The 12,322-nt window shown below is 38.0% G+C and overlaps 2 protein-coding genes across 2 annotated transcripts in view; one reads left to right on the top strand and one right to left on the bottom strand.

The window, feature by feature from the left end:
- The first annotated feature begins 6,011 nt into the window (after positions 1-6,011).
- Positions 6,012-8,410, top strand: TRIM59 (tripartite motif containing 59). Its single transcript, XM_004704246.2, has one exon. It carries the CDS (start codon positions 6,012-6,014, stop codon positions 7,206-7,208), a length of 1,197 nt encoding a protein of 398 aa, XP_004704303.1. The 3' UTR covers positions 7,209-8,410.
- Positions 8,411-8,612: 202 nt separating this feature from the next.
- The window catches only part of SMC4 (structural maintenance of chromosomes 4), a 39,784-nt gene continuing 36,074 nt past the window's right edge, over positions 8,613-12,322 (bottom strand). Inside the window, exons 18-22 of the mRNA XM_004704247.4 lie at positions 11,646-11,819; positions 11,164-11,346; positions 10,752-10,984; positions 10,169-10,352; positions 8,613-9,723 (exon numbers count right to left, since the gene is read on the bottom strand). Coding sequence (XP_004704304.2) covers positions 9,571-9,723; positions 10,169-10,352; positions 10,752-10,984; positions 11,164-11,346; positions 11,646-11,819 — 927 coding nt within the window. The 3' untranslated portion in view covers positions 8,613-9,570. The remainder of the gene's footprint in view (positions 9,724-10,168; positions 10,353-10,751; positions 10,985-11,163; positions 11,347-11,645; positions 11,820-12,322) is intronic.

Raw genomic sequence — 12,322 nt, 5'->3', positions numbered from 1 at the left:
GTGGTGGTGGTGGAGGTGGTGGAGGTGGTGGTGGTGGAGGAGTGACTGCTTATAATGGAAGATTGATATTTGGGTCTTAAGCACTATTTTCTTACTTCCTCCTCCCAATAAACTTTTATCACTCTTTTTGAGAAAAATAATGATTTAGTGTTTTTGTTATGACTGTTAATATTACAACTCAGCCATGTAGTGCACCATAATATTTCCACCAGTCTGAATTTTGTTTTCTCAGTCCTTTACGTATGTTCAAACACATGAGATTTTCTTTTGGGAAAAGCGGTCCTGTCTGATCGGTCTAGCCTGCTGCTGGTTGGTTAGTTGGCCTGGACTCGCTCCCATCATTTCCTGGGGAGGGCGCGTAGGCTCTTCTTGTAGTAGCTAGAAATGTCATTATTCTACTTGTAAGGTTGGTTTGATGGCTGTCCTGGGCTTTTCATTGGAAGCTGTTTTTCATGAGACTGTTGAAGGTCAGACTTCTTTGTCTTCTAGCTTCCAGGGTGGAGAAATCCTATACTATTCCTGATTCATTGTAGGTACAGTGTGCGTTTCTTATCTGGAAGTATTTCAGAACCTGGTTTTCGTCAATGTTTTAAAATATTGTCTCAAACCCCACTGCCATTAAGTTGTTTCTGACTCATAGTGGCCCTATAGGACAAAGAGAACTGTCCCTCTGAGTTTCCCAAACTGTGAATCTTCCCAGGAATAGAAGCCCCCTCCTTCTCCCACGGAGGAGCTGGGTTTGAACTACTGATCTGGCGGTTAGCAGCCTAGTTTGTAACCACTATGCCAACAGGGCTCCTCTTAAAATACTGATTATTATTATTTTCCATTACTGTGTTCGACATCTATTGGACCTGTTCAGTCTGGAAATTCCGTTCCTTCCATTATCGGAAAGTTTCTTACATATTTCTTATTATTTCTTTCACTCTACTTCTGTGCTTTGTTCCCCCCCCCCCACCAAGACTTCTTTCTGTTATATAGATTACTGGACTTCTTGAACTGACACTCTAGTGCCGTGGTTCTCAACCTTCGTCGTGCCGCGGCCCTTTCATACAGTTCCTCGTGTGGTGGTGACCCCCAACCATAACATGATTTTTGTTGCTACTTCATCACTCATTTTGCTGCTGCTATGAATCGGGCGAGCCCTGTGAAAGGCGACCCACAGCGGCTCCACTGCTTATTTTATCTCCTACTTGCTATGTCTTGTTTTCTATTTTCTAATTTCTCCAATTTAATTGCCCCAAATTTTTATTATTAAAAATTTTTTTTCTGCTGAATTTTTAACCCCAACAGTTTAATTGGCATATAATTTATGTATCATGTAATTCAATAGTGGTCAGTCATATCAAGAAGAATTGTACAATCATGACCACATCAAATGAGCACTCCCCACCCCATCTGCTCAAGTTTAATATTCAAGAACTCACTCTTGTACAGTCAGTTCTTGTTCAATGAAAATCAGTTTTTCTGAGTATTAGTGATACTTTATTTTGAAGTTTATTCTATTTCCCTCATTATTCTTGTCTCCCAGTTTTCTTTTTTTACTTGCTAATTTTAGTCTTGCTTTTTTTGGAGTTTGCCTCAACTTTGTAGTGCTTGCTTGTTCCTGATTGAGGAGGGAGGAGTAAAAGGCCAGCCTCTTTGTAGAGGGGACGAGTCAGCTGGAAGGTTGACTGTCATTGTAGAGCAGCTGTTCTCATGAAATCAGTTTTTAATACATCATAAATTCAGATAATAAATTTTGATTTCTGTGACCGTCATGCTATCTATACAACTCTGGTTAAATTTTGTTAGAAGTTTTTATACTTTGAAATTATCACCCATCAGGAACAAGTATTGAGAGTAGTGATACCAGGAGGGGAAGGGGGAAAGTGGGGGGTAGAAAAGGGGAACTGATTACAATAATCTACATATAACCCCCTCCCAGGGCGATGAGCAACAGAAAGTGGGTGAAAGGAGACAGCAGTTGGTGTAAGACATGGAAAAAATAATAATTCATAAATTATTTATAGGGTTCACGAGGGAGGGAGTGTGTGGGAGGGGGGGAAATGAACTGATACCGAGGGCTCAAATAGAAAATGTTTTGAAAATGATGATGGCAACATATGTACAAATGTGCTTGACACGATGGATGCATGGATTGTGATAAGAGCTGTTAAGAGACCCCAATAAAATTATTTTAAAAATAATTTTTATTTTTAAATATATTCCATTTTATGTGTTCAGGACATATTCGTTACAATATTGTAGATACATAATTTCTAAAGAAAGTTGAGCTTTTGGATTCTCAAGAAAAACTAGTTTCCTAACATTTTGACAAAATAAAGTAGAACTATGGAGGGAAGGGATTCTGTTTTAGGGGTATATTGACTAATTGTTTATTAAACAGGTCTACTAATACTGTTAAATCTAGAAGAATATGTGTCCACTGCTCAAACTTTATTCCTTACAAGGTGCTATTCTGTTTCTCCACTGTGAATTTTGACATCATGAAAATACCTGAGAAACGTGCTTGTTTTTCTTGGGTGGTTTTTGCATGACTTCAGAGATTCTTGAAGGCGTAGGGTGCCGTCTTCCCAACATGCACTCACTTGAATTAATCAGCGGTGAATGCCGTCTTGTGTTGTTGGCCAGTTACCTGGCTTTCCTGGAATGCCTTACCAGGCAGAGTTCTGAGTATTGCCAGACTCAGTGGTTTTCTTTTTAATGCTAACGGACACTCTGATTGCAGTTTTTCCTATACAAAGTGGGGATTTTACCTTTGTATTTTATTTTTTTAGAAGAAAAACACTTAAGACCTGACCTTTTAGTCATTTCTTAAAGATACATTTGCCCATTCACCTGGTCGTGAATGAATGCCTTTGTGTCCAGTTGTTGCCTGATGACAGAAATACAAATATTGCTTTCAGACAATTCTTAACCGCGTTGGGAGGCTTATCCTTTAATTCCCTTAATGTATATAAAAACATTATAAAGGTATTGAAATAAAACATTATAAAACAGATAAACTCCCCTGTCTTAAAAGAAAAGTGCTCTGAAGGAAAACTGCACGTACATGTACATGTACACGGGAGAGTGTACAGCAAGCTCATTGGAGCTCCCGTGGGGGTGGCTCAGTTTGAGATTGGAAGGATGGGTAAGTTTGGCTTGGCAGTTGGTGAAGGAAGCCAAGAGCCAAAAAAAAAAAAAAAAAAAAAAATGTCTAAAGAGGTTTTTTTGGTTTCTTTAAAATGCAATTATTTATAGATAAAATTTTCCCAAACTTTTAGCCTTAACAATTTCAGAGAGGATGATTTGGTAATATTAACATTTACACACCTACTTTTTGCTTACTAACATTTCTCATTGGTACAACAGTAAAAAATATGAGTCAGGCTCTTACAGGTCTTGTAACACAATCCATTTATCAGTCACGTTTGTGCATATGGTGCCACCATCATTTTCAAAGCATTAAAAATATATATGAGTCAATTTGACAGCTGCTGTGGCAGCCTGGAGTTGAGGGCTGGCTCTGGGGAAAGTAAATGGGGTGGGAGTCGGGGTTAAGAGCAGCTCAGGGGCAGGGTAATGCCGGGGTAAGGCCCCAGCAGTCTAGGGGCTCTAGTGCGGGTGAGGCTGAGGAGCGTGTGCTTAGGGAGTTCCCTCACTGCCTTTGGTGGTGGTTCTCAGCTGGGGCCTGTCTGGGGGTGAGTCCAGCTGGGTGTGGAGGTATGGGACCACCAGATGGAGCAGACTGGGCTGGCCTGGGGAGCAGGAGGAGGGGACTGGGGCCTTCTAGCACCACCAGAATTCTTCAGAAGTCAGAGCAGCTGCTCAAACTGAGGGATGGCTCCTGGGAGGCAGGGAGGAGTCCTTCAAGTTCTAGACCAGGGAGAGCGGTACTGGGAGAGCATGGGCACCTCAGTTGGGATGTGGTAGACCTGGTAGCCTTGATTTGGCAAGGAGGCCCCAGCCCATCAGGTCGAAGGGTTCTTAGGTTGGGCCCATGGGGATGCAGGAGAGGGACAGGTAGTTCAAGGTGTGTGTGAGAGAAGCCATGAGTGCCACCACTGGACCAAGAGGAAGAGGTGGTGGTTACAGCAGGGCATAGGGATATACAGGATGCCACGGGAGCAGAAGAGGACTGGGGACCAGGGAGAAACGGGAAGCCACTGGTGACTTCTGCAATATTCTGCTACCTTCCCATCATGGTGTCATTGAAACCATGTCTGCAGGAACGCTGCGGGCATGGAAGTTATGTACTTAGTAAGCGAGTTGGGTATGTTTTAAAAGGGTCCCTTGTGGCACCTGGATGGTTAGTTTATTGCTTCAGACCCACCAGTCGCCCCATGGAAGTCTTGGAAACCCAAGGGCAGTTTTTATTCTGTACTCTGGGGTTGGTTACTGAGTGAGAATGGACTTGATGGCAGTGAGTTTAGGTTTGTCATCTTGGGTAGACTTTACATGAATAGTGGTGCTAGGGGTTTATTAGTTTTTAAGTAGGGCTATTTAACCAGTGGTGTACCTTGATTTGTTTCTATCATGATTAAGTAAATCCTGAGGACCACAAGTTTTTGCATTGAGGATAAGTACAAAGAAAAACTCTTTTTTTTAAGAGGTGCAAAATTGTCAAGGGCTGAATGGACATGCTAACCGGCAGGCATGCCGAGAAGGCAAGCTGCTTGTGTCCAGAGGGTCTCAGAACTGTTGCTTTGCTTTCTTTACTGTCTTAGAACTACTCATCGTGGGGTTTTTCATGACTAATGGTGGCCTTTATATTCTTTACCACAAATGCTCTAGTTTGTCACTTTGTCAGTAATTCATAGTACAATCAACACTTGGATTTTTAATACTGACTTTCATAGAAAGGAGTAACTTTCATTTTTTTCCCCTTCCCAGTTTTCAAGTTAAGATTAATCCTGGACTTTAGTATTCCAGTCAAGATGTTATGGAATACATGCATAGTAATAGTTACTTTAAAAAAACCAAAAACCCCAAACCTGTTGCTGGCAATTCAGCATTAATTCTCATAGCTTGCTTCAGAAACCGTGATTATTGGTTAAACTAGGAGCATGCTTTTTTGAAATTAAAGTGTATTTTTCTAAGCCTACCATACAACTAAAATGTCTAGTCTTAGAGCATGCTCATTATAAGCAGGGGTTTTCAGTTTGTGGGAAAATGAGATTGAAAGATAATGCAGTTTTCCCTTGCATAGTTTTTGATTTAGTATCATTACCTATCATTAAGTAGATAAAAACACTTTGAATTTTTACTTAGTTTGCATTACAGGAAAACAAATTTAACTTTAATTTGAATTAAAAAAAAATTGACATTGTTTCATTTAGGATTTGCCCCAAAGGAAGTTCTTAAAGATTATCAATACTGTATTAGGAATAGTGTAGGTGGTTCAATGTTAAGAATTATTGGCTTTTTGAGAGTGGAGTTGGATTTCTGACCAGTGCGCACACTGCAGCCACCACTTGTCTGGTTTACATTTTGCTGATACTGAACTTCATTGTATGAGGTCATCGTGGCGGCTAGCAGTAACATGTGAATTGCATTAAGAGCACGGCAGTATTTTCATCTTAGTAATCACCTAGCTCTGCCCTTTAAAGGAGGTAACATAGCTGCTGTTACCTTTAATTCAAGGTGACCTTATGCATTCTCACAGGTGCTGTTCAATAAGCATGACATTGTCCTCCAAAGATTAACCCCTCCTCGTGAGGGCCCAAGCAAGGGAACCTAGACAGTGTTATGATTCATAAGACTTACTTTCATTGACTGAATTTCAGAAGTAGATCACGAAGCTTTCCTTTCTAGTCTCTCATATTCTGCTGAAACTTGTTTACCACGAGGACCTGCTGGTATTTCGCAATCTTAGCAACATGCAAGCCAGCCACCACAGTATGATAAACTGAATGAGTGCTGGTTTTAAATGATAGTGTTACCAGTTTGGTGACTAACTTCTAAAATTTTACTTGATGTATCCTTATTATGTGTACACTGAAAGTACCCTTTTCTCTCTGCAGGAAATGCACAATTTTGAGGATGAGTTAACGTGTCCCATATGTTACAGTATTTTTGAAGATCCTCGTGTACTACCATGCTCTCATACATTTTGTAGAAGTTGTTTGGAAAACGTTCTTCAGGCATCTGGCAACTTTTATATATGGAGACCTTTGCGAATTCCACTCAAGTGCCCCAATTGCAGAAGTGTTATTGAGATAGCTCCAACTGGCATTGAATCTTTGCCTGTTAATTTTGCATTAAGGGCGATTATTGAAAAGTACCAGCAAGAAGACCATCCAGACATTGTCACCTGCCCTGAACATTATAGTCAGCCATTAAATGTTTATTGTTTACTAGATAAAAAGTTAGTTTGTGGTCATTGCCTCACCATTGGTCAACATCATGGCCATCCTATCGATGACCTTCAGAGTGCCTATCTGAAAGAAAAGGACACACCTCAAAAGCTGCTTGCACAGCTAACTGATGCACACTGGACAGATGTGACGCATCTCATTGACAAGCTGGAACATGAGAAAGCGCATTCGGAGGAAATGGTCCAATGTGATAAGGAAGTGGTTCTCCTGTATTTTAAGGAGCTCGGCGATGTACTGGAGCAGAAGAAGGAACACCTCTTAGCTGCTCTCTGTGATGTTAGAAATCTGATTAATCAAGAGTATACTCCACAAATTGAAAGATTGAAGGAAATAAGAGAGGAACAGCTTGAATTAATGACAGAGACCACATCTTTACAGGAAGAATCTCCACTTAAATTTCTTGAGAAAATTGATGATGTCCGTCAGCGTGTGCAGATGTTGAAACAAAGACCGCTTCCCGAAGTCCAGCCTGTTGAGATTTATCCACGAGTAAGCCAAGTATTAAAAGAAGAATGGTGCAGAACAGAAATTGGACAGATCAATAAAGTCCTTATTCCTGAAATGAAAATTTCTTCTAAGAGGATGCCACCATCTTGCTGGCCCGTTAAGGATGAAAAAGAAATTGAACTTTTTAAAATCTTAAACTTTGTTATAGTTACACTAATTTCAGTGCTATTGATGTTGATACTATTTTTTAACCAACATATAATCACTTTTTTAAATGAAATTACTTCAATTTGTCTTTCTGACATCGTTCTATCTGTTTATCAAAGTTTTTGCAACAACCTGTATGATTTAAAGGATAAACTATGTCACATTTTACATTTGTTGAAGGAATTTACATAGAAAACTGATTCTCGTTGAAAACTCAATACGCTTATTCTGTACTATAGACTTAATGGAGGATAAGGGATAGCATGGCTAAAGTAAAACTTAACTTGCAACATGTATAGGAAGATACTTTTCATATTTCTGATAGAAACAGAACTGACACATGATACTGTGGAACATGATTCAAATCTTTAGAAAATGAGAAAATACATGATTTGAATATTTACTAAAAATATCTCTTTGACTTGATAAAAGTTAGTTAAAGGTGGTAGTGGTTTAGTCTTGTCATTGAGTTTTCGGTAAAAACTCAACATGTTACTTGAACTGAACGGAGTTGGTGAGATTCCATTCCTAACAGATTTTTAAGGACATATGTTACCGTTTGTCTTAAAAATTTTGTTTAGAAATAGCTTTTCTATGTTCTTAACATTCCCTTAAGCTGATACCAAAGAGACAATTTACCATATATACTCAAGTGTAAGCCGACCATACCTAATTTTACCACAAAAACGGCATTAAAAATGTGCTGAAAAACGAGTATATATGGTATGTGAATTTTGCTTAATTCAATGATGAGCTGTGATGCTTGTGGTAGGGCAATGCTAGGTGTAAACTCACTTTCCAAACCTCAAGAGGCAGTTAACTCCTACACCTTTGAACTGAAACTTTCGAGGCTAGGTTAGGGCAATGTTTCTGCCCTACACATTGCATTACTTCTACAAACCCAACTACAGACACGGCTGCATTGATTTCACTAAAATCTTTACTTACTAGGAGGAAGCTTCAAAAAGTATGGGGAAAAAATCCTCGTTTTTAATCCACCACCCCCCCAAACTCTTTGTAGCCCCCTTACTTGCCTTACCACAAAAGTGCTATATACTGTGGAGCATTGAAATGTTAACTGTTCTGCATTGAGCACTTACTCTCAAGTTGAAAATGAGCATTGGGTTTTTATAAAATGACACAAAGGTAACTTGCTTTAGCCCACCATATAAGGTGGTAGTGAGAACCAGAATTCTGATCCTTACTCTTTCCATTAAGCAAATTTAGTCTCTTTAATAATTAACATTTTAGGCTTTTGCTAAGTATAAATTGCCAAGTACTAAGTAACATGCTACTGTTTCAAATTTCTTTTTACCAGGATTGTTTAATGTAGTAGTACCTTTAAAGTTTTATATATAAAAGTATCTTAATAAACTCATTTTGATATTTCATTACCTTGGAATGGCTTAGTGAAGAAATGGAATCCCATCCTCTAACCACAAAGGAGAACCTAACTTTCACACAAGCCCAAGGCCAATTTGCCATAAGGTAGAAATCAGGCATGCCACTCCACCATTTTTTGACACCAGCTGTCCTCACACAACACGCTTCTCTATTAAGTTTAATAATTCATTGCAATGGACACACAACTCAAAATACTTGTAATTATGGGGGTTTATTATGAAAGGTAAGTTTTACATAAACGCATTTCAACATAGACATCTTTGTTCCATGGCCTGTCAGCCATCAGTTCCCTAACATGCCATGTTCCTTGGGGCTGGAAACCCCATTTCTGCTTCTATAGGGTCTCGGCACTGCCTCTTTTATAGTCTCAACAGTTTGGTGTTACAGCTTCTGGTACCACTGCCACCAATCCACCCCAGTAGTCTCTTTTGAAGTGTTCTCAATCCAGTGGAATGATGGCAAAACTGATCAGTCCCATCAGTTTTTCATACCCTATCTGCAGTTCCACCCAACTGGGTAATTTCTCTGGAGCATAAGAATATGTGGATCTCTGAGATCTTGGTCTGGGACCTGGTGTCTGTAGTGACAGGTGTAATATCATAAAGCACAAAGTCCAGCTGGGCCCACGTCAAGGCTGTTGGTTAGTGTAAGGACACCACGTTTTCTCATCTTCAAGCCAAGAAATCTGCATTGCCATGGTGACTGGATCCAGAAGTAGATTTCGCCACACTGATGACTTTTTATTGTTAACTAAACCCAACAGCTAAAAAGTAACCCAACCGATTTAGTCAGATTCCTGCAACTCAGAAAAATGAAGTATCAATAATCGAGGCACTTTTTCTTTAGAGACTTAACATAGTCTAGTCATTCATGTTGGTTATTGGTTCTCTTGCAAAGATGTTTTTAAAGAACCAAGTCTGACATAAAGAAACCACCTTTAAATTCTTAGCCCGGTAATTCATAATGCAAGTCATCTAAACCTCCAGGTATTGTCTATGGTTTACAAAACTGTCCATCTCCTACAATTCCCTAAAATAGAACAGAGTATTTTCTTGGACTTGAAACATGTATCTTATACAATTATTTACAAAAAGAAAATACAACACATGAGCCACGCAGATTGTTTGAGGAATCTTCACCATTACCAATGTCAGCAAAGTCCTTTAGATGCAATTTCCTTTGGGTTTACTGCAACACTTTTGGTTATATTGTATGTCTTATAAATTCCAATAAGTCTATCCGAAATTTCAAACATATTATTTCGAAGAGAAATAATTATGAACTGAGCATTTTTTGTTTGTTCCTAAAGAGAGAGGAAGAGTTAGAAACAAGTTATAACAGGAAACAATAATAAACACCTAAGCTTTCAACTCCCTAAAATTATTTTTTGAGTAATAAATTCAACCTTATATTGATAAATCATTATGAACAAAAATGACATGATATACTATATATATATAAAATAATAGGTTTTGGGAAGGATCTAAGTTTTGGAAGCAGAGTAGCCTAGAAGTCTTGTAGCGGTAAAGATACAGGTAGCAGGAATAGCCTAGGAATCTAGGTCTTAATTCTAAAATGCATTAACTGCTTTATATTTTACCTTTCCAAAATGGAAATAACACGATTTAAAATAAAGGGTGAGAGTAGGTCTACTTTTAGACTATGGCATGTGGAATTTAAAGTAGGTAAAAAGCTCAAAGTTCCATGCATAAAACTTTTAAAACAACCCCCCCTAAATGTTTACTTACATATATATAAAATGCAACAATAGATACGTTTTTAAAATCAAGGGCTGCATCAATCTCATCCATGAAGTAAAGGGGAGTGGGCTTATAGTGATGAAGAGCAAACACCAAAGCCAATGAACTAAGAGTTTTCTCTCCGCCAGAAAGGTTAAAGATCTTCTTCCAACTTTTCTTAGGTGGTCGAACACTGAAACCCAAAAACCTTTATTAGTCACATTGCTTGTTTAGACTACGATTTTCAACTGGCTCCACCACCTTTTTCTTGGGAAACCTCTTGCTTGCTTTACATTTAAGGATGACCACAAAAAAACAGCAGAACAGCTGGCTGGATACATAGTCTAGTCTCTTTCCAGTATTATTCTTCACCTTAATTTCTTTACCTTTTAATTAAAATAGCTTAAAAATATCAAAGATAACGATGAATATTTTGTTAAAAGTCAGTTATTTAATGTTTATAATTTATGATGTAAAATGTCAGTTATGTGAACCAAGTTACTATATTTAAAATGAAATAAATTTTAGATCTAACCTTAATATAGCACCCCTAATCTATAATATTAGAATTTGAATATTTATAATTACAAACCTGAACATGATTCCTTCAGAGAAAGGGTCCAAGCTATCTACAAGCTCCAGTTCAGCATCACCTCCCAAAGTTAGCATTTGGTAATTTTCTTTTAATTTATTTGTTATCACATAAAAACCTGCCATAAATTCATTCAGTCTTTGTTTCCGAAGATCTTCATATGCCTGTCTAAAACAATCTCTTTCAGAAGTAATTTTGTCCAATTCTGACACCCGTTGCAAATATAATTCTTCCTATGGAAAGAATATCATCAGCTCAATAAAATGATTTTAAAAAGGAAAAAAAAAGCATGTCAGAAATTAATCTACTCTACTAAGTGAGAACTAATGTTAATCATGTGAAATTAAGGTGTGATAATTTAGGCTAAAGATGGAAGAGCATTTCGAAATAGTAAACAACAGCACAGCCATACCTTCTTTTTATACTCTGCAATGGCACCAAGGTTGGGTTTCATTTCATGACACTGGGCCTCCAAAAGTGCAATTTGATTCGTTATACAATCTGGATTCTTTATTGCTTCAAGATCCTCTGGGCTTAGAAGGAGAACCTCTTCAATAGGATTATCTTCTATAGGATGCAATGCTATCTTTGACATCTGAAGGTTTAAAAATGTTGAGACATTACAGCCTTGTGATTTTAAAAAAGTGAACGTGTGACAAATTACATACCTACTCAAAACAGTATACTGTATGGCTAAGGAGTTTGAATTTATGCGTCAACTTACAAAAAATCAATATGGCAACTTTCTAGACGGTTATAGGTTTCTTATATCCTATAAATCTGAGAAGGGATTATATTAAGAAATTAATCTCAACATACATTAAATACAAAACCCACCTTTACCCAAAATATACATTTTTAAACAAGTGAAATTTAAATGGTAAACAATCTCACCTCTTTTTGCCAATATTTTATTTTAGAATTATGTTCAGAAATATGACCATCTATCTGTTCAAGTTTCAACTTAATACTGAGTGCATCTTTTTGAAGAGCATGCTCATTCTCTTGAATTATTTTTAGTTCTTGAAGAAGATTTCGATGTTCTTTTTGAATCTCTGGTAAGGACTTCTACAAAAGAAAAGAAATGCTATACACAATCTTGGCAAATAGAAAATGAGTTGCCATGGAGTTGATTCTGACTCATGGTTACCTAAGTATTTTAGAGTTATAAAGGGTTTACAATGGCTCATTCTTCAGAACTAAATTGCCGAGCCTTTCTCCCAAGGCGCATTTCAAGGGAGACTCCTGTCCAGTCTGTTGGGTAGTAGTTCCCAGGGATTCCTCCCAGAGAAAACACTCTTACATTAAGAAAAAGTTAGGAGGATAGGAGCACGAAACTCCTGGTGATTACACAGCTCATTTTAAAACTGATTTCACCATGGGGGAAAACAGAGGTGTTCTAAAATGGACTGTGGTAATGATTGTACAACTGTTTGTGATATGATTGAACTAATGAATTGTGTGTGGCATAAGTGTCAATAAAACTGTTAAAACATAGTGCCACTAGGTCTACTTCATACATGCCACAAGTTTATTCCAAATAAAATGTGTTTGTGCTTAGTGGACGGCTG

Source organism: Echinops telfairi, unplaced genomic scaffold (genome assembly GCF_000313985.2).
Source record: "Echinops telfairi isolate 266 unplaced genomic scaffold, ASM31398v2 ScPeMD7_7420;HRSCAF=8458, whole genome shotgun sequence".
Taxonomy (NCBI): domain Eukaryota; kingdom Metazoa; phylum Chordata; class Mammalia; order Afrosoricida; family Tenrecidae; genus Echinops; species Echinops telfairi.
The sequence above is the reverse complement of the archived record's forward strand: the minus strand, read 5'-3'. Positions and strand labels throughout refer to the sequence as shown.

Excerpts from the sequence above, each read along its gene's own strand:
- TRIM59 (XM_004704246.2), top strand. The coding sequence starts at position 6,012 with ATGCACAATTTTGAGGATGAGTTAACGTGTCCCATATGTTACAGTATT.